Source organism: Drosophila yakuba, chromosome X, assembly GCF_016746365.2.
Source record: "Drosophila yakuba strain Tai18E2 chromosome X, Prin_Dyak_Tai18E2_2.1, whole genome shotgun sequence".
NCBI lineage: Eukaryota > Metazoa > Arthropoda > Insecta > Diptera > Drosophilidae > Drosophila > Drosophila yakuba.
In genome coordinates this window covers 14,494,513-14,520,240 of record NC_052526.2, presented here as the reverse complement: position 1 = coordinate 14,520,240, position 25,728 = coordinate 14,494,513, and the positions used below count along the sequence as shown (strand labels likewise).

General features: G+C 40.8%; 7 protein-coding genes across 8 annotated transcripts; 5 read left to right on the top strand and 2 right to left on the bottom strand.

Moving 5' to 3' along the window:
* Nucleotides 1–3,451: 3,451 nt before the first annotated feature.
* LOC6525430 (protein phosphatase PTC7 homolog) lies at nucleotides 3,452–5,051 on the bottom strand. Its single transcript, XM_002101229.4, has one exon. The coding sequence runs from the start codon at nucleotides 4,929–4,931 to the stop codon at nucleotides 3,813–3,815; it is 1,119 nt and encodes a 372-aa protein (XP_002101265.1). The 5' UTR covers nucleotides 4,932–5,051; the 3' UTR covers nucleotides 3,452–3,812.
* Nucleotides 5,052–8,387: 3,336 nt separating this feature from the next.
* On the top strand, nucleotides 8,388–8,955 carry LOC6525429. The gene is made up of 2 exons (XM_002101228.3): nucleotides 8,388–8,633; nucleotides 8,688–8,955. The coding sequence occupies exons 1-2, from the start codon at nucleotides 8,448–8,450 to the stop codon at nucleotides 8,829–8,831; spliced, it is 330 nt and encodes a 109-aa protein (XP_002101264.1). The 5' UTR covers nucleotides 8,388–8,447; the 3' UTR covers nucleotides 8,832–8,955.
* A 3,514-nt stretch (nucleotides 8,956–12,469) lies between these two features.
* LOC26535018 lies at nucleotides 12,470–13,110 on the bottom strand. The gene is made up of 2 exons (XM_015190809.3): nucleotides 12,939–13,110; nucleotides 12,470–12,854 (listed from the first exon to the last, which is right to left on the bottom strand). The coding sequence occupies exons 1-2, from the start codon at nucleotides 12,996–12,998 to the stop codon at nucleotides 12,642–12,644; spliced, it is 273 nt and encodes a 90-aa protein (XP_015046295.1). The 5' UTR covers nucleotides 12,999–13,110; the 3' UTR covers nucleotides 12,470–12,641.
* A 1,253-nt stretch (nucleotides 13,111–14,363) lies between these two features.
* Nucleotides 14,364–15,042, top strand: LOC26535679. Its single transcript, XM_015190808.2, has 3 exons — nucleotides 14,364–14,516; nucleotides 14,575–14,664; nucleotides 14,727–15,042. Exons 1-3 carry the CDS (start codon nucleotides 14,445–14,447, stop codon nucleotides 14,922–14,924), a joined length of 360 nt encoding a protein of 119 aa, XP_015046294.1. The 5' UTR covers nucleotides 14,364–14,444; the 3' UTR covers nucleotides 14,925–15,042.
* Nucleotides 15,043–16,442: 1,400 nt separating this feature from the next.
* Nucleotides 16,443–16,895, top strand: LOC26535625. Its single transcript, XM_015190807.2, has 2 exons — nucleotides 16,443–16,549; nucleotides 16,629–16,895. Exons 1-2 carry the CDS (start codon nucleotides 16,478–16,480, stop codon nucleotides 16,809–16,811), a joined length of 255 nt encoding a protein of 84 aa, XP_015046293.1. The 5' UTR covers nucleotides 16,443–16,477; the 3' UTR covers nucleotides 16,812–16,895.
* Nucleotides 16,896–19,775: 2,880 nt separating this feature from the next.
* LOC6525428 lies at nucleotides 19,776–20,350 on the top strand. Its single transcript, XM_002101227.4, has 2 exons — nucleotides 19,776–20,106; nucleotides 20,171–20,350. The coding sequence occupies exons 1-2, from the start codon at nucleotides 19,941–19,943 to the stop codon at nucleotides 20,218–20,220; spliced, it is 216 nt and encodes a 71-aa protein (XP_002101263.1). The 5' UTR covers nucleotides 19,776–19,940; the 3' UTR covers nucleotides 20,221–20,350.
* Nucleotides 20,351–21,336: 986 nt separating this feature from the next.
* LOC6525427 (sodium-coupled monocarboxylate transporter 1) lies at nucleotides 21,337–24,611 on the top strand. 2 transcript variants are annotated; one of them, XM_015190806.2, is made up of 5 exons: nucleotides 21,337–21,766; nucleotides 22,708–22,867; nucleotides 22,939–23,004; nucleotides 23,080–24,170; nucleotides 24,231–24,611. In XM_015190806.2, the coding sequence occupies exons 1-5, from the start codon at nucleotides 21,528–21,530 to the stop codon at nucleotides 24,472–24,474; spliced, it is 1,800 nt and encodes a 599-aa protein (XP_015046292.1). In that variant the 5' UTR covers nucleotides 21,337–21,527; the 3' UTR covers nucleotides 24,475–24,611. The 2 variants fall into 2 exon arrangements, with proteins under 2 accessions (XP_015046292.1, XP_002101262.1); XM_002101226.4 differs by having other exon boundaries at nucleotides 21,342–21,766; nucleotides 24,225–24,611.
* Nucleotides 24,612–25,728: the final 1,117 nt, after the last annotated feature.

Here is a 25,728-nt window from a genome sequence, read left to right as displayed (position 1 = left end):
TTTGTTACGCCTCCGGTTTTGTGGGCCAAGAGGGTGAGCAACTGAGTGCCTGAGTTTCGGTGGTCAGAGATTGGGGTGTCCACAGAGAAAAAGGAGGTGGTGGACCCGAGGCCCTTTGTTGGTTTCTGGTGATTTGCTTTGTCAGTGACAAAAATAATAACAGCCAGCCGCAGGCGAAGCCAAAGAGCTACGTTTTTCCCCCAAGCCACCGGTCACCGGTTTTCTAGTCCTGTTTTCTGCTACTGCCACTGATTCGGATGAGGATTCTGATTCTGTTTCTGTTTCTGTTTCAGGCTTTGGCTTTGGCTATGGTTATGGCTATGGCTACCCATATGTCAAGTGCTACGGCCAGCATGTGTGGTGACCATTTTTAATTACCACAATTTGAATTTCTTGAATAACTATTTGGATAAGAATCACAGGCAGCTGAAGAAGAGGCCTAATGGATGGGGGCGACACACATCACAATCACAATCACAGTTACAGTTACAGTCACAATCACAAATGCAGTCACAATCCCAGTCACAATCACAGTCACAAGAACAAATCCTGTTGCGTTTTGTACCTCAGCTCAAAGACAAACGATTTCAAACTTGCCTTCTGTCTGTCTGGCCAAAGTTGTCGCTCATAAATAATCAAGCAATTATTTTCCTGTCAATTTCAACACGGCCGCCGAAAACGCAATGCCAACGCCTAAAATGGCCAAAACAAAAAAAAAAAAAACGACGTTGAACGACGAAGGACGAACTCTCTGTTCGCAGGACTTTTGCCAGAGAACAAGCAAGTGAGCAGGGAACATGCAACCCGCTGAGTCCTTCGGACACGCAACACGGCCTCAAGGAGCAATAAATTCTTTCTGGCTGCGTCGGCCAAGAAATCCAAGCACTGCTCCGAAAATTCCACCAAAAACAAAGCGCTACAAAACCGAACAATAAAAGTAAAGTCTAGTAAATGAAATATCAACATATTTGGTATCTAAACTAAGCATAAAGTGCAGTTTCAATTTTTTGTTTACGGTGCATTGAATGCACAAAGGCATCAAGACGATGCCAAATTGCGAAGCCTTCGAGTCTGCCGGTCCGTGGCCATAGTCTGTTGATTTTGTCGAGCGGCCCAAGAAGTCCTCGGAGTCCTGGGAGTCCTGCAAGTCCTGCAAGTCCTGGCTGTGAAACTTAAAGCCTTTTGTGCAGTGGTCCCCTCATCCGGTTGCGATTCGATTTCACGGCCGTATATCATTGCGATTTCAGTTACGGTGCCCCCCTCTTGAATGCCAGTTGCTTCGCATAATATATATGTATGTACGAGTATCTAGATTTCTTTGCCGATTCTTTGCTTTTCCACGCACCGGTCGGAAGTCCTTTAGCAGATTATCTGGGCAGGCGAGTCCTGCGAATATCCCGTGAATATCCCGTGATTTGTAATTGAAGGGCGTGTTCGCTGTTCCCCAAAAAAAAGAGGAAAAGCACTCACCGCCGAATGGGGAGTTTTGGAGTGAAAATGGAAATGAAAATGGAACTGGGGGATCCATGCGCCTGTCTAGCTGATTGCATTCCTCGAAAGGAAGTCGGAAGGGGCCATTAAGTGATGCCAATGATTAACAACGGAAGTATAGATTTGGCCCACGAGTCTGGCCCTGAAAATGCTTATAAACTTGAAGGCACAACGAATCGATGGCCTTGGCTGGGCACTTAATGGCATTTCGCCATAAATCAAATCGCCGACTAATTGTGCAGCTATAAAGAAACGTTTGCTTAAGGAAAATCTGTTAAGAATGTGAAACAATTTCTTTTTTTTTTGTAGACTTATAGGATAAAGTATATTATTTGTAATTAGTTTGTGGCATACTCGAAAATGTTACCCAATCGATAAAAGCTTTAATTAATTGAGCGTACATTTCCGGACTATCATCCTCTTTGCATGCCAAAAACAAAACGGCTAAAATAAAACAATAAACGTAAATAACTTTCAATTGAATAGTTTTGTGGCGGCAAATTCACGTTGCTCGTGGAACGGGTGCGAAATTCTGTGGCCATTAAAACCGAGTATTAAAAGGAGTGAGAGGAGTGAGAGAAGTGAAAGGACAACTGGCATTTCCGCTCGACAATGGTCCGCCATTAGCAGCATTATTCTTCCAGGGCGCCCAGTGCCATTTGAACGCCCCTTTTTGGATCGCTGGTCTATAAAGTTCTCTATATAAAACCCCGTTCTCTGTAAAACATTTTTGCAAGTGTCCCTCTCATATGGGTTACGCTTTTCCATCCGCCATCCGCCATCCCTTTTCCATGTTTGATTGTAATTTTGTAATTTTCTCAGTTTATTATCTGTCAACATTATCGCACACACACACAAACACACACTCGACCGAAACGGGCATTAAATTCTTAGCCGTCGCCATCGCTCTTATCTTGTGTCGCATAAAACGCCGAGCGACTTTCACATTTCCACATTTTCACATTTCCAGCACGCACAACAAATAAACTCATCGAATTTCTCTTGTTAATTGAAATAAAACTATTTCAACTCCATCTCTATCTCTATCTCCTTTGACCCCTTAAATCAACTTGGGCTTTCAGGCCGAAAACTTTTCATTTGCTTTTGGGGTTGCAAAAGTTTGTGCACACCCCAAAGATACTCAGATACTTAGATACTAAAAACCATAGTTTGTTACGAAATTTCTATTAGTTTTGAATTTTCGATTTGAAAATCAAACTTTGCATGATTTGCAATTCTCGTTCGTGGTACTAAGTTTTCGCCCAAAGTAAATGCGTATTTGTAGCTCTACTAAGTAGAAAGCCACTTAAAATATAAAAAGTGCAGTCGTGAGTGCCAAGGAAAGAGACAGCGTTACAGAAATGTGAAAGAGACGGAATTACTCACACACACACACACACACACTCACATGAAACTCATAAAAATGCTTTGTGGTTTGGAATTTCTTTTCTCTTTTATTTTTTGCTGTTTTTTTTTATTGTTTGATGGCAAGGTTTTTGTGTCCCATTCCCAAACTCTCTCGCTCGGAATTCTTCAACTTTGGCTCCTGCTTTTGAGTTAACTTTTTTTTTTTATTTTTTTCGTTTTTTTCCCACAAACTTTACAAAGCATTAACACCTCATAGATGGCAGACACAAAAGCGGGGGTTAAGAGCGCAAAAAAATCAAGTTAAAAGCCACAAAACTCCAAACTCAAATATCGTATGTCACGTCACACATTGGCAGGACCAAAAAAAAAACAAAAAAAAAAAACAGGAAAATGGAGAAAAAAAGGACATTGCTGAAAAGGAGTGCACGAAGATGGTAAAAATTTGATTAAGTTTATTAGGGCCACGACACTCACTTGACATTTTGCAAAGATTTTGTTTCTCAACTTGTTCATGGCTTATTGGCCACTTTGTTGCGCCGAGAAAATACCACCTTAGTACTTAAGTCAATTAAGCCATTATTTATATGTAGTCTTTGGTAAAACAAAAAATTTTATTACACGTAAACAATTTTTTTCGGGGATAATTGGCAGGAAAGTTTGAAGCGAAAAGGGTTTAAAAAGAAAAACGTGGCTTGTGTTGCTCGCCGAGTTGAAAAAAAGTAGTTTTTAAAATTGTAGAAGATTTCAAAGAGAGTTATTTTTTGACTTCTTTGGGCCAACTTCTCCGAACAGCTGCTACCAACAACTCTGCACAGGTCTACACTTGTCAGTAAAATCTGCTAGAAAGCGGCCATTCTCACTCCAAAGCGTATGTGTATATAAAGTCTCGATTAACTTCCGGTGATCATCCTGCACCTTCGTTTACCCCATTTTCGATTCTTCGGGTGGCAATGCTAGACGACAGTGGCCAATAGGACCGTAATGTCATCCGGTTTTCCACCCGACGCATCGATGTTGAGTTTCCGGGCATTCTGACTGAACGGAGAATCGTGTTTCGGATTGAGACTCAAAGTGCGAGCCATCAATGCCACCGCATTGGCGGCCATTTGCAGGCGCACAGGATTGCCGATGCCAGAGATTTCCGTAAGGACGTCGAGGAGAAAAGTTTCGGGCACATTATCGTAGACGCCATCGGTGGCCAGCAGTATGACATCGCCCAATTGCATGGGAAACTGTATGGTATCCGCCGATTCGGGTCCATCCGATAGTGCCTTGATGTCATGACCCGGCGGCGGTGATGCCAATTGATACGGCGTATTGAAGTGATGCTGCTGCTCCTTGGAACGGCAAACCACCTGACCGCAACGCACCACCAAGAAGCCACTATCTCCGATATTTGCCGTATATAGCGTGCTATTAGCGCGATTTAGTATTAGAATACACGCCGTACAGCTGCCCACAATGGGGCACTTTTGCTCGAGCAGATCACAATAGGCACGTTTCAGCAGCAATTCCGGTCTTTTGGGTGCAAAATTCGTAGCATTTGACATACGTTCGCAGGATCGCATTAGGAACATACTGAATTCACCGGGATCAACGCCATAGTTACGCCAACCGCCCACACCATCGGCCACGCCCATTATGTAGGCCTGCGAATTGGAGGACATGAACCAGGCATCCTCGCCAAACTTGCCACGATTGTATTGCGAATGTATTATCTGATCCTTGGCAAAGCCGCAAGCCACGCCCACAAGACGCGGCAATTGAGTTTCGACTTTTTGCTCATGCCGCAAGTAATCGCCCTCGCCCACCAAGTTTCCAGCTCCTGTTGTCTTAGTTTGGGCACTTTTAGTGGGTTTATCCTGCGATCTGGACATTGTACCATCGCCGATATCTTCTTGGCATTTGGGGGCAAGCTCCTGGCTCGATCCTCGCCACAAACGGCGCAAAAACTGGCCACTTTCGTGGGTCAATAGAAGCGCTATCTCAAGCAGTTGTTCGCAGCAACTGATGAATGCCTGCTGAATTGTGCGACGAGTTCCTCCGATATCCAGACATATTTCCACATCCATCGTTGGCGCTTATCCTTCTTTGGAAACAAAACACTGTGTATATGTAAAACGAAATCAAGGCGATTGTGTGCTATTTCAACGAATGCCAAACAACAAATAACATTTTAAGGAGTGTCACCTCAATTGAAAATATATTCAGACTAAATCAAAGCCAGCTATCTGCGTCTATCTATCTAATTGTAATAGAATCTTTTTATTTCCTGCTATGTATTTGTATTATTGCGCTTATCCAAACTAATCGCTGCTATAAAAATATTTAACTCCTTTTGAACTGCCTGTAATCATTTTACTGAAAACCAATACAGAGTACTTTACCCATTCGCCTTTATTGCTCCATCATGTGAGCCCGTTCCACAAAGAAACCTCTGAAAATGGAGGGCTCAACTCAATTATGCACAATTACGGACACAAACAGATACCAAGTGGTGCCACATGGGGCATGTGGCATGGGGGCATGGTGAGCTGGTGGAATTGCCCCTCGATCTGCAAATTTTTGGGGCTTCCCCGTGGACTGTGCACTTTTTTGGTTGTTGTCTGGGAATCGGAAGGCAGTCGCTGCAATTGCAGTTGCATTTCCAGTTGCACTTGCAGATGTGGCACTTGAATTGCATGCATAGCTCATTGCTTGCCACTCGACTGGGATGAAGTGGTGCAGCTGCCATGTGGGTGGTGCAGGTGGCGCTGCACTCAAAAAAAAAAAACAAAATATATATAAATACAATTACATTTTTAAACTTTTTAAGAACCCTTTTATATGCATTTTTAGGAAGCTGCGCTGTATAAAGTATTATTCAAGTGCAATATTTACATATTAATTTTAACAAGTTCATCTAGTGGTTAGCCACTTTTCATAGTGATTTTCGCACTGAAAACTCAAAGTGTCATTGCAAATTATGATTCTCTTACATTTTTATGCACTGTGTGCTGTTTTTGAAATACCATTGAATTGCTTAAATACATTCATCGTCGTCATCGCTTAATGGCTTGCCTTTTTTGGTTGCCATGTCTACTTGGTTTCGTGTTTTTGGTATTCGGTTTGAGTTTGAGTTTGGGTTTTGTGTTTTGGGGATTGCTGCAAACCCAAAAAATGGCGATGCAACATATGCGAGTGGCATGAATAAACGGCCTGCTTGAACGAGTGAATGAATGAATGAATGAACGAATCACTGACTGAATTGGATGCCTGATATGAAGTGCAATCAATGCAAAAACGTTTTCAAGTGCCCAGCAGCATGCAGTTAGTCAGTTAGTCAGCCATCCAGCCATCCATCTATCCATCCAGCCATCCATCCAGCCATTTATCCAACCATCCAGACTAGACAATCCCAGCACCAGATGCATTTTACCCCACAGTCACCAAAAATGTGGCTTGTGGAATGGGAATATTAGATGCACACCAAAGCCATGTGCGTCGATGTGTCGATGTGTCGGTGTGAAAGGATTATTCACACACTATTGATTTCAAATTGAGTTGACTTCAAATCCATCTGAAATTGACAGCAGACGGCAGATGGCAGTTGGCAACACATATGTACATACCATGCTCACACTCATTATTCCCCAATTTCCGAGTTCCCAGCCAGGAAGTTGACTAATGAATTTAATTTGCAGTGGGTGTTGAGGCAAATACACGTGGAGTAGCTTACAGGAGCCAAAGGACCCCCAGGACACGCAGGATTCACAGGAGTCATAGGAATCATAGGAATCACAGGAGTCATAGGAAACATAGGAATCATAGGAATCACAGGCATACAGATCAGCGAACCGGGAACCAACTGATTGACTGCTCCATCCGATGTCCTGATATCCTGATGTCTGCTATCCTGCTGCCTGTAAGTAGGCAACTGTTTTTGTTTACCCACTCGAGGACCCCACATACTCAATGCTCGATTCTCGATTCGTCGTCCGCAATTGATTGTCATTGTTGCCACAAATTTCTGACACCAAAGGATTTTTGCAACTGCATTTCTGCATTCTCCTGTGTGTTAATGCACATATGTAAATATAATTTGCAGCTAACTTAGTAAAAAGTAAAAAGTTAGCTTCGCTCGATTTGCGAAATATTCTCCAATCTCTAAACACAACGAACAAAAGGAGTAAATGTTGCTGGACTTTGGTCAGTGTTTTCTAAATGCCAGACAATTCGTGTGCTGGTCAAGAGGACAAAAGGAGCTGGCCGCAATTGTTGACTGACCAATGATCAATTTAATAGGAAAACAATATTGATGGCCGGGCCGAGTGGCACTTGGCTGGAATTTCCTGTCCCAAGGAGTGGATGCTCGAGAGGCGGAAGTGTTGCGGTTTTTGGGTAAATTCAATGGGGGTACGAGTAGCAAAGTCCGGAGTTTTGTTTGTTTGCCTCGAAAACTTGGCAAACTTTTGGTGTTGGTGCTCTGTGTGTTGTGTGTTGTGTTGTGTGTTGTGTTGTGTGTTGTAACTAAATTTTCGAGAGGACAAAGGGCAACACTTTCACTTCGTCTCGGCGGGTAAAACTCTCTGTTTGGTTTCTTGTGGTTTATTATTCACGCCTGAATTGATTGTAAATTAAAGTTTGTGTCGTTGTGCATTTTGAGGTCAGCCTATGGCAAAGTTTTCTTTTGTGTGTGTGCCAGTGTGTGTGTGTGTGTGGGGATCTTGGGTCCTTGGGTCCAGCCTTTGTCCTCTGCTGTCCTGCCATCCAGTGAGTGAGTTTGTCTATGTGTGTGTGTATAATTGTGTGTGTTGAAGTGCTGTAGTCCTGGGCCCTTGATGCCCAGCCATATTAGAAGCCAAAAGGCATTCGAGTGCACATAAGACGATTACACATCATTTAACCGAGGCACATTGCAAAACTATGGGCCAAAACCGAACCACCACCATTCATTTTGAAATACCCATCTCCTTTCAAGGTCCTGTGTAATTGTTGCTCCTTCTTATTGACTGCTGCATATTGATTATAGCACCCCGTCGCCTTGGAGTTTCCTTGCCAAGTTCATTTTCCTCATTTTCCTTCTTGACTTGACTTGAGTTAAGTTGACTTGACTCGACTTTTACTTGAATTGACTTGACTTGATTGCCGGCATTTCTCGTTCTTGTTTAAAATTCAATCGCTGCACTCAACTGTGCACGAAATGTATTCATGTGTGTAACTCTAGTTTGGGGCTTTTTGAATTCTATATATATATAAACTATATGTGTGTGTGTGTGTGTGTCTATGTGCATATAGTTGGGTGTTTGTTGCGAGACAAAATTAATTTGGTGTTAATAAAGTGAAAGTGCGGCCAGGCTTCAGTCTTTTGTCTTTGGCTATGGAGACTTTAAGTTTAAGAAGGCTTAAATTGATTGCCACTCAAAAGTTTAAAGTGCCAAGTTTGATTGGTCCACTTGGAAAGGGATATGTTTAAATTTAAGTTTTACGGCTTTTAATAGCTTTGTAAGTTTCACTTCCATTTGTGTGTGTAATGCATCAATGAGCCATACGATTTTAATGTCAGTGAAATATTTTCTTAAATATTATCTACACTATATCGATTTAAAATGCAAACGAATAAAGTCTCGCAATCTTTTAGCAACTTGCTACCTCTGGTGGGCACAGGTGTGGCAGTGGGCGTGGCCACTTGCGGCCTTGCCGCCCAGATTTTCAGAGCGCCCAGCAGCAGCAACAAGATGCGATCTAGTTTTGGAAATTTAGGAAACCTGCGATTTTACAGCGGCGGTTTTCAGGTAATTCATATGCGCATTTAGCATTTTCTTGACAATATAGCCATATTTCTTTAGGAACGCTTGACGCCCCGTGAAGCATCGCAAATACTGGGCAGTAGACTTAATGCCCCAAGGATCCAAAAGCGAATCATGCTGGCTAATCAGCTGGATCGAGCAGCAGGATGTTGCAGCAAAGAAATCCGTTTAGATAGAAGATGAAAGACTAAGCGCCAGTCGACTCAAATTTAAGTGCAATCAAATTAAATGTAAAATATTCGCCAAGCCTTGATGAGATGGCAAGATATTAAATTATTTAGCAAGCAGTATTATTTGCAGCATCGTATGTTAAATGCGTAAACATATCCAAGTATGTGGCAGGGCGTGCATGTGAAACTCTGCTGCTAATGTCCGTGTTTCGCAGGATACCATACGCCTGATACTTTTCTGATCCTTTTTGGCCTGCCCCACGTACGCCACAAAGTACCTGTGCGCTTGGGAAACGTTGTGTACTTGGGTCAACTGAACTGCTTTCTGCTGCTCCTTAAGCTGCCAAACTTTTGCCACTTGGCCACATTGCTCGTCGAGTGGTTTAACCCCTTCAAATTGCTACGTATCTGTTGCAAATACATATTTTATTTTTATTTTTAGTTCTTATTTATAGCGAATAAACCAACTCAAGTAGGTGTAAAAATTATAATTTATTTTTTATATTATTTAAGCATATAAACAAAGATGATTAAGCACTGTTGACATTTGCGACTTTTGGCTTTTAATGGGTTAATGCGAACGGGGCAGCTGGCCAATGTCCAGGCATGCACTTGACGGCTGCTTGCCCCGCCCCCCTGGAAAATGCATCTCCTTTTCCAGTCGTCTTGGTACATCAAAGTTGGCACAACTTTCGAGTTGAGGAATTTTCGACAAGGTGAGCTTGGACTTGGCGCAACTTTTGTTACTTTACCTTCGCCTGCCTGGGAAAAAGGAAAAGGAGCAAAAGGACTCAACAACGGCAACCGAAAAAGGAGGTGGAATTAGAGGCGGCAAGTTTAATTGTTGTGTGTTGTCCTGCCTTTTGGCCGGGGCACGAGTATAAATTCAAGCGGCGCTCAGGTGTCCTTAGTGGTGTTCTAATTACTAACAAACTTAATTTGCTACAAGTTATTTTCTTGCGGACACCGCTTACTCGTACTTCTACTTCTACTACCACTTCCACTACCACTACCACTACCACTTCCACTACCATCACCACTTCCACTGTCTTTTTATGAGCATGGCCACTTGACTCGCCACTCCTTTTGGGCCAGAACACTTAAGCCCACGCGAATCCTGTCCTCTTATTTTCGAGAGTTTTCGCTGTACCGAAACACAAGGGTCGAAGGATCCCCCGTAAAAAAGAATAAACTCAGGAACTAAGTCGGTAGATAGCTCTTGGTAAGTAGTCCTGTGACAAGGGGAACAGGCAAATTCACTGGCATGCAAATGAGTGCGAATCCGAGTCGTAACACTCCCAGATAGTTTTCAAAATGTTTACAACTCAGTTAGTAATTTAAATAACTGAGTGCATATAACGAATATATAAGATGTTGCTACCGCAGTTGCACGATCGAAAATCGTTAAGTTGCAAGCAAATAATAAGCAAAGTTGAATTAAAAGCAAATCATATAAGCTAAGAAAATATTTGTGTTATTCTGGGCACTATTAATCACAGCTCTTTGGCCAAACCTAAGCACTGTTTTTCTTGAGGGCAACCACAATCGGTGTTAGTTGCATCCTTGGGTCAAAACTTCGACTGCTTCTCCTTGGCTCACCCAAGATGAACTGGCCGCAACCGGCACTTCATTGGCCAAGACGGCAAACGGGCATGGGCACTGGATACGGTTTTTACGGTTTGAGTATGGCTATGAGTATGGCTATGAGTATGGGTATGAGTATGAGTATGAGTATGGGTATGAGTATGGGTATGAGTAAGGGTATGAGTATGTGTCTCAAGACCTAGAAGATGGGGACTCCCCCTGTTGTAAATTATGCGCTTTGGCTTACAAATTGCATGTGCCTGGCAGCATGAAACATGTGGCCAGTCAACTGGCTGACTCCTGCCGAGAATGTTGCTCTTCTGTCCCTGACTTGGCATCGTCACCTTCGTCCAGCTCCTTTTGCGTACTTATAACGCTTTACCAGGCGGCACTACCGCTTTTGGCTTGAATTTAGCATATTAAAATTAATAGTATTTCAAGCACTTATTGCATATTTATTGCATATTTATCAAGCTGAAAGACATATATTAATACATACAGTTAATAGAACTTATTAATTGAAAGTTATTTGCATTTGTAACGATAGTATAAAAAGTAAGACTTGCATTCATAATGCAACCGCAGTTCCATTGTTAAGGGTATTAATAGGTTCGGTCATTCGCACATTTTCCTTACCATTTGCAGCCAACAGCTTCCAACAAATGCGTGGTCAAAGTTGTTTGCATGTCCGAGTTGGTAGCCGGGTATTCAAATGAGCGGCTTGCAACTTGTTTTTGCGGCAACTGGGCAACTTCTTGGACATACTTTTGCCCCCGACTCAAAGGCAAATATTTTATGCTTTACGTGGTTAGGTTACTTGAGAAATTACGTGGCTTTCAGCGCACTTTCCAACCCGTTTTCATTGTCCTTTTTTTGATGGCAATGGCGATGGCGATGGTGCATGGGGAGTGAGGCCATTTCCTGCATTAGTATTTAACATGAGCTGCTGCTGCTGCTGCCTAAAAGTATGCAAAGTTATTTCTTGTGTGCGTCTTGCGGGTTAACTAAATGCTACATCCTAACTCTAAACGCATTCAACTTGACTTTTTATCTTCCACCACCCCCATACACATTCCCCCACCCTTCCGCTCAACCACCCTCTTTGTAGACAGAATGCTTTTGTGTACTTAGCGGAACCGCAAAAAAAGTTGTAAAAATCGTGTAAAAAATTCTCGCACACAAAACGTGCAAAATGCGTTTTAGTTTGTGGCCACACTGGACACTAGACTCTAATAATTTATTTTAATGATAATGCATGCTAGTCATTCCGAGTGGTCAGCCGAAAGTTGCTTTCTGGGGTTAAGTAACCGCGATGTTTAACTGACTGACTGACTGACTGACTAACTGACTGAGTGTCACATTCTGGCCCAAAAGAATGGGAAAAAGAAAAGAGTTTATAGAGCACCCAGCCCGAGAAATCAGTTTTCGTGGATATATATTGTGTTCGTTCGCCTAATGATATGCCAGAAATATTAAGTGCTCGACACGCCCACTTGGACAGTTTTGGGGGCGGGGCGTGTCGCATATAGCGCATCATTGTAAAACCCTTTCGGCAAGACAAGTGCAAAGTTTTCTCCACAAAAACTTTTATGCTACCATAAAACTTGTGCATTTTTCCACAAAACAAAGACGAAACAACCAGCAAACGCAAAAGAAAAAAAAAATGGATAAAAAACACCCGAAAAACAGAAACAGAGTTGGTCTCACTTTTTTTTTTAGCTGTCTCCTTCCATTGCTTAAAACAAAATGCAAATAAAAAAGTTTTCCCTAGGAGGGCCGCTTTTTCCACGGTTTTTCTTTTTTTTTTTTTATTACTTTTCTAAGAACTACTTGGGCTGAAGGTTGCTTTGGTTTGGTGGGGAAAACCACAACGATGGGTGGTTTATTGGTGGGAAGTCGGTTTAGCCCTCGGGCCCGCAGCAAAAAGGTTTGACCCAAAAATCCTCCAAGGGAATTGCTCTTTTACCACATTTATGGTGTCTTGTGAGATTGCCACAGCAGTTAGAAATATATAAAAATTTATAATCTACATATAACATATTTTGTTCTTTAAATATTGATCTGGCATTTAATGTTTTTAAAAGCTTTTATTTTTAAATTATCATCATAAATAGTAAAAAAAAAAATAATAAAAAAAAAGTATTTAAAGAAGTATAGTTTTTGAATATTATCCACATTGTCTGTAAGATTTCAATTTGTAATGAAGATGACTTCGAGCACAGGGTATGAGTAAGTACTCCTATCTCCGCTTAATATCAACGCCTTTTTGAAGAGGAACTCGTTCCCACAACTGTCGAAATCCGCCATCTGCTTTGCGGGGATTGAAATGCGCGATCGTATCTCTGGTATAACCAGTCAAAACTCGAGGCACTTCAGCGGAGAACTCTTCGTCCAAGTGGTGATCGTCTTCGTTTCCCAGGAAGTCTTCGTCCATAAACTCCAGTGCCAAAGTCTTCAAAAAAAAATATTTCACTTTTAAAAACCTTCTTTAGAGTTTGTTCAAATTAAAGTACAAATTTCTTAATTTTCAATATACCATTTGAATGAATATGGCGGCCACTGCCAAGAGGGTAAACAGTTTAAAAAGAAAAGCCATGACCGGAGTGGAAAATAAAGTCCGCAGAAATAATGCCCGTAGAAATAAAGCCCGTAGCTAAAATGCCTCGCAGAACATTTTACGTGGAACGACGAATGCGAACTGAAATCGCAGTTCAGTAGCGATTTGAGCCCAGCAAATCGACTGAAAGGCATTATAATCGCGGCCCCACGTGTGCCGCATACCAAAAAAAAAAATAATAATAAAAAAAGCTCCATTGACCCTGCCTATAACACTATATACTCGTATACCCGTATACTCGTAGTACATAGGGTTTATTTTTAGCCCACGGCGTCATACCCACCGCCCACTTCTCACCTTTGCGATTCACCTGTCGGCTCCGTTGACTCATTCAATTGCCCGCTTTAATAATGGAAATTGCTGTTTTTTTTTTGTATTTGCCACTACTACTCGCAGAGCCGCTGTTGCCGTTTGATTTGTGTTTTAATTTCCATCAATGGCTTTGCGAATTATTGACCAGAACGCGAATGAAAAAAGAAAAACTAAATAAAAAAATAATAATAACACGGTGTGCAATTTATTTGTGATGTATGAGCGCAAAAAGTGTCAGTTGTTCTGTTTGGCGGTAAATTATCACCACTGCTGGTGAATTGGATTAATCGCGAAAAAATGGCAGCCAAATATTTAATATTCACTTCAAATTGCCTACAGCTAAAATGGTAAAAATATTTAATATTTACTTCAAACTATCTACAGTTTAAGTTAAAATAGTAAAAATGACAGCGAAATATTTAATATTTACTTCAAATTTTACTAAAATAGTAAAAATATTTAATATTTACTTCAAATTGTCTACAGTTTAAGCCAAAATAGTAAAAATATTTAATATTTATATCAAAATATCTACACTAGCGAAATATTTAAAATTTACTTCAAATTGTCTACAGATTAAGCTAAAAAAGTAAAAATGGCAGCCAAATATTTAATACTTACTTCAAATTGTCTACAGATTAAGCTAAACAAGTAAAAATGGCAGCCAAATATTTAATACTTACTTCAAATTGTCTACAGATTAAGCCAAAATAGTAAAAATATTTAATATTTATATCAAAATATCTACTTCAAATTGTCTACAGATTAAGTTAAACAAGTAAAAATGGCAGCCAAATATTTAATACTTACTTCGAATTGTTTAAAGTTTAAGCTAAAATATATTTAATATTTTCTTCAAATTGTCTAAAGATTAATATAAATTGTTTAATATAAGATACCCACCCAAGTTCCTACAGAAGTGTGACTTAAAAACGTGAGACTGTTTTAAAATTTTAAGTCTCAACTTTTCAATAGCACGATTTATATTAAGTCCACCACCTAATTTGTACTTATCTTCGTAGTAAACTAATATCTTGACGATGCAGTATTTCGCCTATAAATACCTATTTTTGGAGCTCTCTTAGCTCAGTTTCAAGTAAGCCTTACTTCAAGATGAAAATTACCATTGCCATTCTAGGACTTTTTGCGGCTCTCATTTGCAGCCTGCAATCGCCAACCGCAGCGGTAAGATCCTAATACAAATATTAATATATATAATACATTATAATTCCATTTTCGCTAGTGTGATGTTCAAGCAGTTTATAATCAAACCATGAAATTCTGTGAAAAACTTACATTCGTGAACATATTCTTGTGCGCCGGCCTGTCTTACGTAAGAAAACATATTAATACTTATAAAAATTACTTCGAAATGATACAACTATTACCGTTTAGGGTGTGAGCAACGAAAAAGTATTTCAGGCGCTGCAATCTCAACAGAAGTTCGTGTGTGCCATACCATTTTTCGGTGAAATCTGCAAAGTCTGCGATTTTGCGACTATAATTTCCAATAATCAGAATGCCACGATTTCAAGCGGAAATTCAACTGCAGGCGCCACCCGAACTTTGAATCTTGAGGATCTGACGCTTTAAACCAACTTCTCTACTGGAAAACGACCGAATTGCGAAAGAAACTGAATTTATAAGATACCTAACCAACTTCTTTTTGGCATGTCTGCCATTAAATAAATTACCCAAGCATTGCAAAATATTCAGTGTGTTTTTTTCTGTATTAATAAACCAAGGAGAGATTTAATCATAATTGTAATAAAAACTATTCTTAGTGGGCAAAAATAAAGGAACTAAACTAGAAACTCTTAAAAATATTTAGTTGTGCTATTTATCTTCGATTTAAAATTATTGTGCATAAAGAGATATATACCTGTTTCTAAAAAGATTTTAAAATTGCTTTAAATAAAATAGTACTTAAAGGAACAAATAAACTTAAAGAAATCCCTTGAAAGTACACAGACATTTTTACTACTAAGTAAATAGTTAAAATAAAATGCAAAATCAACTGACTCCAGATTTGTTTTCATATTCATTTATTTATATGTTTGACTGTATAATACATTATTATTTTTACTATTACTTAAGGTAGAGAAGACAGGCAGAAAAAGGCAAGTGCCCAAAAAGGGATGAGTGGCAAAAACATTCATTTATGTCTTGTAAACACACCAAAACGAAATAGATTATGCCCAAAATCTGCAGATAGCCTCATTTTTTTTTTACAAAAATTAATACAACACTAAATAGACATTTTTTTATATATTATATTATTTGCTTTAATAAAATTTGTAATATGTGCTCCCATATTTAACTTTATAAATGTGCAATTTTTCTTTTTTAAAATGATAACAAAAAAAAGCAGCCACAGAAGCCGCAGCCAAAAGAGAGAAAGCTAAGCGTCCCTCTTCATTTCTCCCCAGGTACTCACCCCTTTCCTCAAACTCTCCTCTCTTCCACGTCAGAGCAGATAGCTGGTTGTAGCTCCTGGAAAATAGCCAACTCAGGCAGCTCCTCCAGTAGGTCGCAATCACATTGTAGGTATCCTCTGCTGCCACTTAAAATCACTGCACCACTCACTCACATTTAGTATTTTTTTTTTGAAAAACATCGAAAAAGGGGTTTGCTTACGTAGGACTTTTGAGAAGCGCAGAGGAGGGCACTATTATTTTGGTATTATTTAGTATTATTTGGTATTAAGTATTTAGTATTATTTAGTATTTAGTATTTAGTACTTATTATTATTTATTATTCATTATTTTCTTTTAATTTAACTTAATACTTTCAGCTATTTTACTTATAATTTTATAATTTCACTTTGAATGCCAGCTAGAACAATGGAAATAGAATAGTGTTTATTAAGTATAAATATTATTAAATAATATATAAGATTATAAGATAAGAAATAAGAGAATAAGATATATAAGTTTTTTGCCGGTGGCTTGCGAATTAATTGCGTAGAAAAACGTTTCCATTAAGATAGTTGACTCACGTCTCACGACTTTCATGATTAGTATTGAGCCACGACTTGAGTTAACTTCTTATCGCCAGAAAAATTAATAGGAAAGGTAAAGAAATTCCTGTCCATAAAAGCCGACGTTTTGAATATTGAGCATCAGTTTGAATTGTTTCGAGGCAAAATGCAGATTACCACAGCCATTCTTGGCCTTTTCTTGGCTTTCTTCTTCAGTGCACAAACGCCAACATCAGCTGTAAAATCACAAAGTTCACTTGCACAATATTTGTGTAATTCTATCATTTTAATGATATTAATATTGATATTTTTTTCAGTTTTTCCCACCGCCGCCATTGGTTATTTTCTGCAAATATTTCCCCAATGCTCTTATTTGCGCCGGCTTAGAGAAAGCAACTACACCTGCACCATCTGGAAATGCAACCAGCAATGGAACTTCTTCAGCAGGAGGTCAAACGCGTTCTTTGTTGCCACCATATGATTTCCCTAGTTTGGGATAACTGGTGATAGTGCCGCCAGAATATATATCTACTATCTACTAATATCTACTGGCATGCCAATTAAAAACTTTCAAATAGCATAAATACTTTTTTAAAAATTCCTGAAGTGTAGAATCGATAGTTACTCGCTTTATAAAAAGCCAGCTAATTAATCAGTGATTTATTAGTTAAATTCTCCACTCCCCCAGCAGAGCAAACGAAAATTTCCATATACTTAATCACCCTGCTGGATTCCACACACCTCGCAAAAGTCTTTCAGTAAAAATTCAATTAATTGCGAGCTCTATCGGCGAATGCAATCGCTTATGAACTCATAAGCACTCATCAGCACCCTCCACTTTTTTTTGTTTTCCAACATCTAACATCAACTTATTACACACTGTGCCCCGTATTTAGTGGACATAGTTAAAGATCGTTATCCAATTAGTCAAAAGCTCGTGTAATAAATTGCCCGAATTAAGGTGCGGAATTTTAATTACATAATTTACGCGTGCGTTGCGTGGCCATCGAAGATCCGTGGCCGGGGGTTTGGTTACTCCACATTAGGCCACCGAATCGGGGATTTCTGGTCAAAGTCTAAGGCCAAAAAAAAAAAAAAAAAAATAGAATAAAACAAACAAGTCAAGCGCAGTCGGAAAAGTGCGTTTGATAGCTCATCTTAATAGAAAAGTACACGCAATTTGGGTGCGCGGGTCATTAGAAAAATGACAGTAATAACAATAATTATGAATTTTATCCGATTAACGGGAAGAGCCAACTAACGGCTGTATATATTCAAATATTTAGTGCAATGCGTGCCATTGAACAATTAATTCTTATCTAGTTGGGCTGATGCAACAGTCCCTCCGACTTTTGACCCCTTACCTCTAACCCCTGACTCCTGACGCCTGACCCCTCATTCGTGACCCCTGACCCCCTGACTTCTGACTCCTGACTTTCGAGTGCTGACTGCGGACCGCGGTGGCATTTCTCACATGTCATCGTGAGCCAAACTGTAAGAAAATTCACGCATAAAAGGATCATATCATAAAATGAGTTTACTTAAACATTCAAGTGACTATATCTAAAAAACAAAGAAAATAACATTATATCATAAAATGAATTTGAATGATTAAAGGCCATGCTTTGATTATATATAGCAAACCGAGTACTATTAAATATTTCTCTCAGTGCATCACCAACTGTGGGGCAATTGCGTGTCAAATGCGCTCAATTTTGTTATGACAATGCGATGTAATTAGGGGCCACGCATAGGCCCGATGACGATGACGATGCCAAAGCCCATAATATATGAGTCCTGAGTCCCTGAGTTCCACTTTCCATTTTCAGTTCCACTCCATTTCCTAGCAGTTCTTAGCAGTTCCACTAGCTAATCGCCATCCCAGTTTTTGGGTGTGTTTCGCGCACTTGATAAATATTGTAAATGGCAGCACCCATTACATGCCTTTCCCACCGCTGATGACCGAAGTGTGAATGACAGTGGCTCGCAGGAAAACGGGGGGTAGGATTTTTATGGAGGCGCTTTTCCGAGGGTGGACATTTGCATATGTAGTGTCATTGCTGCCTGGGAGTGGTTTCAAATCTAATTGCTGCAGTAGAATGTACGAAAATGGTTTGGGAAGCATATTATAGGGAGGCCTTTTTTAATTAGAGTTCGATAACACAAGTATTTATTTTATAAATATATATAATATATATGTACATAATATATAAATATATAAATAAGGCACTACATTAGTTGGAACGGCGAAAAGCGGCTTAGGAAAAATCGGGTGCGGAAAAGTAGGGGCAACTAATTAAAACCACTTAACAAATGCTTTCTCAACTGTAAAGTTGGCTATAAACAACAAACACACTCACACACACACACGTGCAGAGAGACATATGCAACTTGAAACAAAATTAAAAAGCAAATAATTTTCATGGCATTTTCCGAGCACAGGGGCGCAAAAAAAAAAAAACTAAAAAAAAAAAGAAAAACACTCGCAAACGGCGAGCAAAGAAAACAAGAAATTCCAACATAATTCCAAATAATATTACAACACCTGCGAAACGGTTTTGAGTGGCCCCCACCAAAAGTGGGGGGCGGATTTATACATACACATATTTATATATACATACATACATGTGTGCGAAAAGGGCTTTTTCTTGAAAAATCGCTCCACTGGAATTAATTAATTTGCCGTTGACGCCGTAGCGCAAAAAAAAAAATACACAAATAAACAAGAAATGCAGGGGAAAAATCAGCCAGCGAAATCAAAAAAGAAAAAAAAAGGAAAGATATATACGACGACACCCACTCATTCAAATTACAGGGTAATTAATGCTTTGTAGTAATTAAAAACAATATTTTCTAATTCATAAAACACACAAAATCACAGACTTTAAACGACATTTTGCTGTACAATATAAATATATAAATGCCAAAAGTATTTTCAACATAAGTCTATTATATTTTATTATATAAATACCCGATTTAGTGAGCAGTAATAAAGCCGACTTGGAAAAAGTAGCGCATTCAGAGTATCTGTGTATTCAGAGTATTCATTTGAAGAGTGGCGTGAATAAAAATTCACTGGGTACCCACTGCAACGCATTTTCAAGGTGCAAAACGCATACAATTTTTGATTCTGATTCAGCTGAGTGTTTCTGTGTGTGTGCGAGTGTGTTTCTGTGTGTGTGCGAGTGTGTTTCTGTGTGTGTGTGTGTGTTTGCGTGAGTCGGTGCATTTGTGTGAGTGTGTCTCCAGCTGTGTGTGTAGTGGCACTTGCTGCTCATTTTATGCTTCGATTACCACTAAAGTGCAGACGTTTTTTGCCACAGCTGAAGCTGAAAACTGAGGCTCAAGCCATCTGCATTTTGAATCAGATTCTGTAGTTATATAAAACATTACTTTATTACTAGCAATTATTTGAAAATAAATACCTTTAAATGCCGTTTGTGTTAAAACAAAAAATGCGCAATAAAAATCGGTTTTAGTTATGGCTCATTTGAGAAGTATTGAAGCACAAAGATCACAACATTTATATGCAGTAATCGACCGTGATAATATTTTGATTGGAGCGGCTCTATAAAAGTGCCCAGTTCTACAAAATTCATGGCACAGTTCCACAGTTACCAATCAAAGCAATGGCCTATAATATTTGTCTACTTCTGGCCCTGATTTGTATCCTGTTTATGGGTCAGCATTGTTGGGCAGCTTCATCGGCCGATGATTTGGCCAAATTCGGGGAAATGGAACGATCCATCAAGGAGCTGACCAGTTCGATCCTGGCCATGAGTGGAGCTACTCCCGGTGCGTTTACTTTCACAGAATGCCATGTGAATTATTTAATATATTTTTTTTATTTTCAATGCAGGCATTAGACCCGCGGCTAATAACGCTTGGCCCGAAGAACTTCAGGCTTAGGTTTTTGACCAAAAACCAGTCAGCTCGGTCTACTAAATCGCGTTTAGCAGTTCTGCAGTTTATTATTTTGCAATACTATTTTTTTTTTTATTTTTTTTTTGTTTGGTTTGGGTAATAAAGTATTAGGCACAACATACACGTCTTTTGTTCTTCTTCGAAAATCGTATTATTTTCTGTGTATTCTTGGGTACACACAGGCCAGAAGAAAAGGCCCCTTGATAATTCAAAATCACATTGACACCCGCAGTTTACATAAGCAAATCCGAGAGACCGCAATCCAAGTGCCGATCGCGTTTATGGGCAATTGGAGTGCGAGGCAGGAGGAGCGGTCACAAATTGCCGACTAAATCTAATCAAGTTAATTTACACAGTCGCACCCCATTCCTCCTGCACTGGAAAATATGCGGAGTAAGTCTGTTGCGAAGTTAAAAAAAATTATTTAAACGAATTAGAAATACTACGGAATATATAGAAGAGTGTTGAAAGCTTAGAGTGTTGATAGCTTAGAGTTTTGATAGCTTAGAGTGTTGATAGCTTAGAGTGTTGATAGCTTAGAGTGTTGATAACTTAGAGTTTTGATAGCTTAGAGTTTTGATAGCTTAGAGTTTTGATAGCTTAGGGTGTTGATAGCTTAGAGTTTTGATAGCTTAGAGTGTTGATAACTTAGTGTTCTAGATGTAATTTGTGTATATTTTCATAAAGAATAATCCTTTTTTTTAAGTGCAACCAATTTGCCTTCTAAGTCCCTCGATCTGTGCACTCTCCAAGGCAAAGACAACGCGTCGGCTTAAGTGCCCCGCTGGCGACTCAATTTGCTATACTGCAACCACTGACTCAATTAGCCCAGTGGGTGGTTGGGTGGCTGGGTTGGTGGCTCTGCAGACCATTGAGGTGGGTGGAGAAATCAGCTGGCCAGTCAGCTGTTGTGAAGCAGATCCAGGCAAAGTTTTAGTCGCCAGCGCAGCTGCCACGCGAAAAGTGACGACGATCTCGCCGGTCGGTTGAGTGTGTGTATGTCATAATATCATTAATAAAAATATAAAACAATAATAGTTTTTTTGTGTTTGCTGTGTGGCAACAGCTCAATTGCACTGTCATCTGCCATCTGCCACTGTGATCTGGATTCTGGGATCTGGAATCTGGAATCTGGGCTCTGGGCTCTGAAATCCGAACCATAACCCAGCAGTCACCTCTGATGCGTGCCTCCGAGCGGTGCGATCGCTCTCCATTTTTTTCCCATTTTTTATCACTTTTTTTTTTTTTCGTTGTTTTGAGTGAGCAAGCAAGTGAAGTGAAGTGCCGGGAAAATGCACGTGGAGGAGCTGAGAGCCAGCCTGCAGAGCTTTGGATGGCCGGATTATGTGGTCTTTTGCCTGATGTTGGCCATTTGTGCTGTAATTGGCATTTACTTTTGCCTGCAACTGCGTGGCGAGTCCAGGAAAAAGAAGTCCTTCGGCGAAGAGGAGGCGGCCACTAGTGCTGCCTCGTATTTGGTTGGCGGCAGGCAGATGAAGATCTTTCCCATCACCATGTCACTGATATCCAGGTGAGGCATAGCTTCCAAATCTACTCCTTTAACTTCTTTTTGTAAATGAACAGCATAGCACACTTTTGGGCATCAAATGCACACTTTTCAATGATTAGCTAAGTCGAGGTTTAAACAAACTCAAATACTTACTATATTTAAGTACGTTATATGTTAAATCTAAAAACAAAATGATACAAACGCTTAAGGAAGCTATAAAAATCTTGACACAAACCAACTTAATTAGGAAGAATTTTTTCTACTATACCCACTTGCTGAGTATATTATAAAGTCGAGCTGGAAAGCCCCATTTTCCCCCCTCTCACTGCTAAGTGCTTAATGTGTCTGAGATAAGATGGAATTAATCAAAGTTCCACGAAAAACCCCTTTTGCTTCGCAACAAACAAGCTACAGGAATAAGTACAGAAAAATGCCGACATAGTGTAGGTAGGTCGGCAGTTTGCTCCAGTTTTTGAGCCGTTTTAGTACGTTGCTTATTTTTAGCATACTTGCACAGCTCGCTCCTATCAACGCACCAAATCAAAATGTTTCATAATTAATAATTGGCTTCCACGTTCGCGGGCAATTCGAGCTACCCGCATATGCAGGGCATTCAAATTGGCGACGCTCAATTGGCGACTACGACGACGGGTCCACTTCCCCACTTCACCTTCCCCTTTTCCGAACCACGATCCCCAAACCCCAAACCCCAAATACCCCAACTACCCCATCACCAAGTAAGAACCAAGAATATATGGCAACTTGACTTGGAGACCAGAGAGAATTGCGACGACATTGGTGCTAATTGAATTGCATAAAACGCACTTTGATCTCGCACTTTGATCTACAGCTGATGGCTGATCGTTTTAGGGTCAAGGCGACTGTGCCCAAGAAATACTATTTAATTAATTAGTATTTATGTGCTAATTAAGATTAAATTTTATGTTTTTTTTTTTTTTCAGCTTTATATCTGGCATCACGCTTTTGGGCACGCCCACAGAGGTGTATCTCTATGGAGCGCAGTACATGTATATCATGGGATCGCTGGTTCTGATGGGCTTTTGCATGTACTATTTCTTTCTGCCCGTCTTCCACGAACTCAATTTGATTTCAACCTATAAGGTAAGCTATTTAACTCATTTACATTAAACATTAATTTGATATAATATTTGATTTGATATACTTTGTTGCAGTACTTGGAGCAGCGTTATAACAGAAGCTTAAGGCTTTTTGGCTCCGTCATGTTCATTGTGGCTTCGGTGGGTTAATATCTATTATACTTAGACTTGCTTTTATAATTTATTTCTGTTTTTTTGTTTGTTTCGATTACTTAGCTACTTTGGCTGCCAATTGTGATTTACGTGCCGGCCATAGCTTTCAATCAGGCCACTGGCGTGAACATACACATAGTGACGCCCATTGTGTGTGTGGTGTGCATTTTCTACACCTGCATCGGCGGACTGAAGGCGGTGGTTTGGACGGATGTCATCCAAACGTTGATCATGTTTGGCGCCATGGCCTTGGTGCTGATCAAGGGAACACTGGACATTGGTGGACCTGCGATTGTGTGGCAGCGAGCGCAGGAAACGGCGCGACTGGAAGTGCCCAATTTTAGTGGGGATCTGAGTGAGCGTTATACGTTCTATTCGCTGGTTTTGGGCGGTGTAGCCCATTGGCTGAAGTCGAATGCCATTAGTCAGAATATGATACAGCGTTATTTATCGCTGCCCACGCTGCGAGATGCACGCATTGCCATTTGGACATTTATCGCTGGTGTTTTGGCCTTTCTGATGATCTGCGGCTATACGGGTCTCCTCATCTATGCCACGTACTCGCAATGCGATCCTTTGGAAACGAAGCTGGCCCAGCGAAACGATCAACTTCTGCCGCTGCTGGTGATGGAAACTTTGGGCTCATATCCAGGTTTGCCGGGTGTATTTGTTGCCGGTGTTTTCAGTGCCGCATTGTCATCGCTATCAACGGGCTTGAACTCTCTATCCGCCGTCGTGCTGGAGGATTTCGTGAAGACCTTTAGAAAGAGTCCACTGACCGAAGGACAAACCGCCTTTGTGATGCGCAGCGTGGTCGTTGTATTTGGCATTATATTCGTGGCACTTGTGTTTGCCGTTGAGAAATTGGGCGCCGTCTTGCAGCTGACCATTACGCTATCGTCGGTGGCGAATGGTCCACTTTTGGGCATCTTTACCGCCGGTGTTATGTTGCCATGGGTTAATTCCAAGGGCGCCCTGCTCGGTGGCTTCAGTTCGCTCATTGTCATGGCCTGGATGTGTGTCAGTGCGCAGCGGGATCTGGTCACTGGGGATCTCGTTTATAAGAGGAAGCCATACTCGACGATGGGCTGCAATTACACATTCGCCGGCGAGCCACGCGAGTACGCCAGCCTGCCACTAGATGGCGCCATCAGGTGAGCAATTATCTATAGAATATTTACTCAGCAATTTCCTCAACTTAAATCCAGTTCCAGTACCAGTGCGCCTTTCCAGCTGTATCGAATATCGTATTTGTATTTCACGCTCTTTGGCGCTTTGGTGACAATTGTAGTGGCACTGGCCACGAGTCTGCTGCTCCGGGAAACGGACTTGGATGCAGTGGATACACGTCTGCTCACTCCATTCGTGAGGCGCTGGCTGGAGCGACGTCGTCATCGCCGATCGCAGATACCAGATCCGGGTCGAAAGTCCAGCAACAAACAGGAGACGAAGACGTGAAGGGGATTTGTTCAATGGAGAAGGGAGAATGGAGATTGGAGATTGGAGGTTGGAGGTTGGTGCTGACCGGCAACATTGTGGCAAAGTTCCTTTCGGTAGCTTAGCAAATATTTAAAATAAAACACAATTCATAATTATTTCGGCTCCTGTGTCCTGTGCGAAATGGGTTCAAAGCAATTTCCTCAGCTGCTGCTGCCCTGTGCTCTGTAATTAGAAAAATGCCCGCAGTTATGGGGCCAGGACTCGAAAAATGGGCAAAATGGTGAAAAGAGCGGATGTGGGTACATATAACCCGAACCGACAAATCAAAACGCCGGCTGCCCAAATAGACGGAAAATCACAAGCAGGAAAAAAAAAGTGCGGGCCACAAATTGCTGATTACAAAGTCGAAGATTTTCATACTCTAATTGATGTGCCGCTGCAAAAGTGCTTAAAGTATTTTCGGCACTACAGAGATCACAGAGAACACGGAGATCACAGAGATCACAGAGAACACAGAGATCACAGAGATCACAGAGAACACAGTGATCACAGAGATCACAGAGATCACAGAGATCACAGAGATCACAGCGATCACAGGTCAAGTATATATATTCTTTATAGGGCCTCCTTCAACTCGTTCATATGCATAGTTCCCAACGAATCCAGCATACCCCTTAACGCGACGAGTGGCGGGTATCAAAAGGGCCGGAATCAGGGAGCGCCCGTTGCAAGTGAGGGTTTCGTGCCGTTCCGCTTTCAAGTGCCAGGCACAAGTGATTGGGCAGTGAACTCTGTCTGGCCAAGGTCAAGTGGGTTGTGGGTGAAGCCCCAACAACCCACCCAACAAGGGGCGATTGTGGGGGTGTGGGGGTGTGGCTAACCCAAAGGGTTCCGTTTTCACATTAGTTTTACCCTGTGCCGTTAATTGAATATTTACTGCTTTTCATGTGTGGTCGCTCGGTCGCTTGGTCAGTCTGCATCCGAGTTGGAGGAGGTGGGTTGGGGGTACCCAACTATTTTCCGTTTTGGGTCACATAGCCCCCACATCTTTATTTGTATGCTTAGGTCGTTTATGCAGCAAATTGAATTGTTAATGAGCTGACAAATGTTTGCGAAATTAGTTTTTGCCTCAGTCAGTCTGCTGCTGTGCCACTCCTTCATCTACGTACTTACTTACTCACTCACTTGCTCCCCGAAAAACTTTTATCGATGATGAAGACGACATATGCTGTATGTTGTGCACATATACCAGCTACGAGTGCAGGTAAAACA

Excerpts from the sequence above, each read along its gene's own strand:
- LOC6525430 (XM_002101229.4), bottom strand. The coding sequence starts at position 4,931 with ATGGATGTGGAAATATGTCTGGATATCGGAGGAACTCGTCGCACAATT.
- LOC6525429 (XM_002101228.3), top strand. The coding sequence starts at position 8,448 with ATGCAAACGAATAAAGTCTCGCAATCTTTTAGCAACTTGCTACCTCTG. Across the intron at positions 8,634-8,687 it reads TTTACAGCGGCGGTTTTCAG|GAACGCTTGACGCCCCGTGA; the intron begins GTAATTCATATG and ends ATATTTCTTTAG.
- LOC26535018 (XM_015190809.3), bottom strand. The coding sequence starts at position 12,998 with ATGGCTTTTCTTTTTAAACTGTTTACCCTCTTGGCAGTGGCCGCCATA. Across the intron at positions 12,855-12,938 it reads CCGCCATATTCATTCAAATG|ACTTTGGCACTGGAGTTTAT; the intron begins GTATATTGAAAA and ends TTTTTTTTGAAG.
- LOC26535679 (XM_015190808.2), top strand. The coding sequence starts at position 14,445 with ATGAAAATTACCATTGCCATTCTAGGACTTTTTGCGGCTCTCATTTGC. Across the intron at positions 14,517-14,574 it reads TGCAATCGCCAACCGCAGCG|TGTGATGTTCAAGCAGTTTA; the intron begins GTAAGATCCTAA and ends CATTTTCGCTAG. Across the intron at positions 14,665-14,726 it reads TGTGCGCCGGCCTGTCTTAC|GGTGTGAGCAACGAAAAAGT; the intron begins GTAAGAAAACAT and ends ATTACCGTTTAG.
- LOC26535625 (XM_015190807.2), top strand. The coding sequence starts at position 16,478 with ATGCAGATTACCACAGCCATTCTTGGCCTTTTCTTGGCTTTCTTCTTC. Across the intron at positions 16,550-16,628 it reads CACAAACGCCAACATCAGCT|TTTTTCCCACCGCCGCCATT; the intron begins GTAAAATCACAA and ends TATTTTTTTCAG.
- LOC6525428 (XM_002101227.4), top strand. The coding sequence starts at position 19,941 with ATGGCCTATAATATTTGTCTACTTCTGGCCCTGATTTGTATCCTGTTT. Across the intron at positions 20,107-20,170 it reads CATGAGTGGAGCTACTCCCG|GCATTAGACCCGCGGCTAAT; the intron begins GTGCGTTTACTT and ends TTTTCAATGCAG.
- LOC6525427 (XM_002101226.4), top strand. The coding sequence starts at position 21,528 with ATGCACGTGGAGGAGCTGAGAGCCAGCCTGCAGAGCTTTGGATGGCCG. Across the intron at positions 22,868-22,938 it reads ATTTGATTTCAACCTATAAG|TACTTGGAGCAGCGTTATAA; the intron begins GTAAGCTATTTA and ends ACTTTGTTGCAG. Across the intron at positions 24,171-24,224 it reads CCACTAGATGGCGCCATCAG|TTCCAGTACCAGTGCGCCTT; the intron begins GTGAGCAATTAT and ends ACTTAAATCCAG.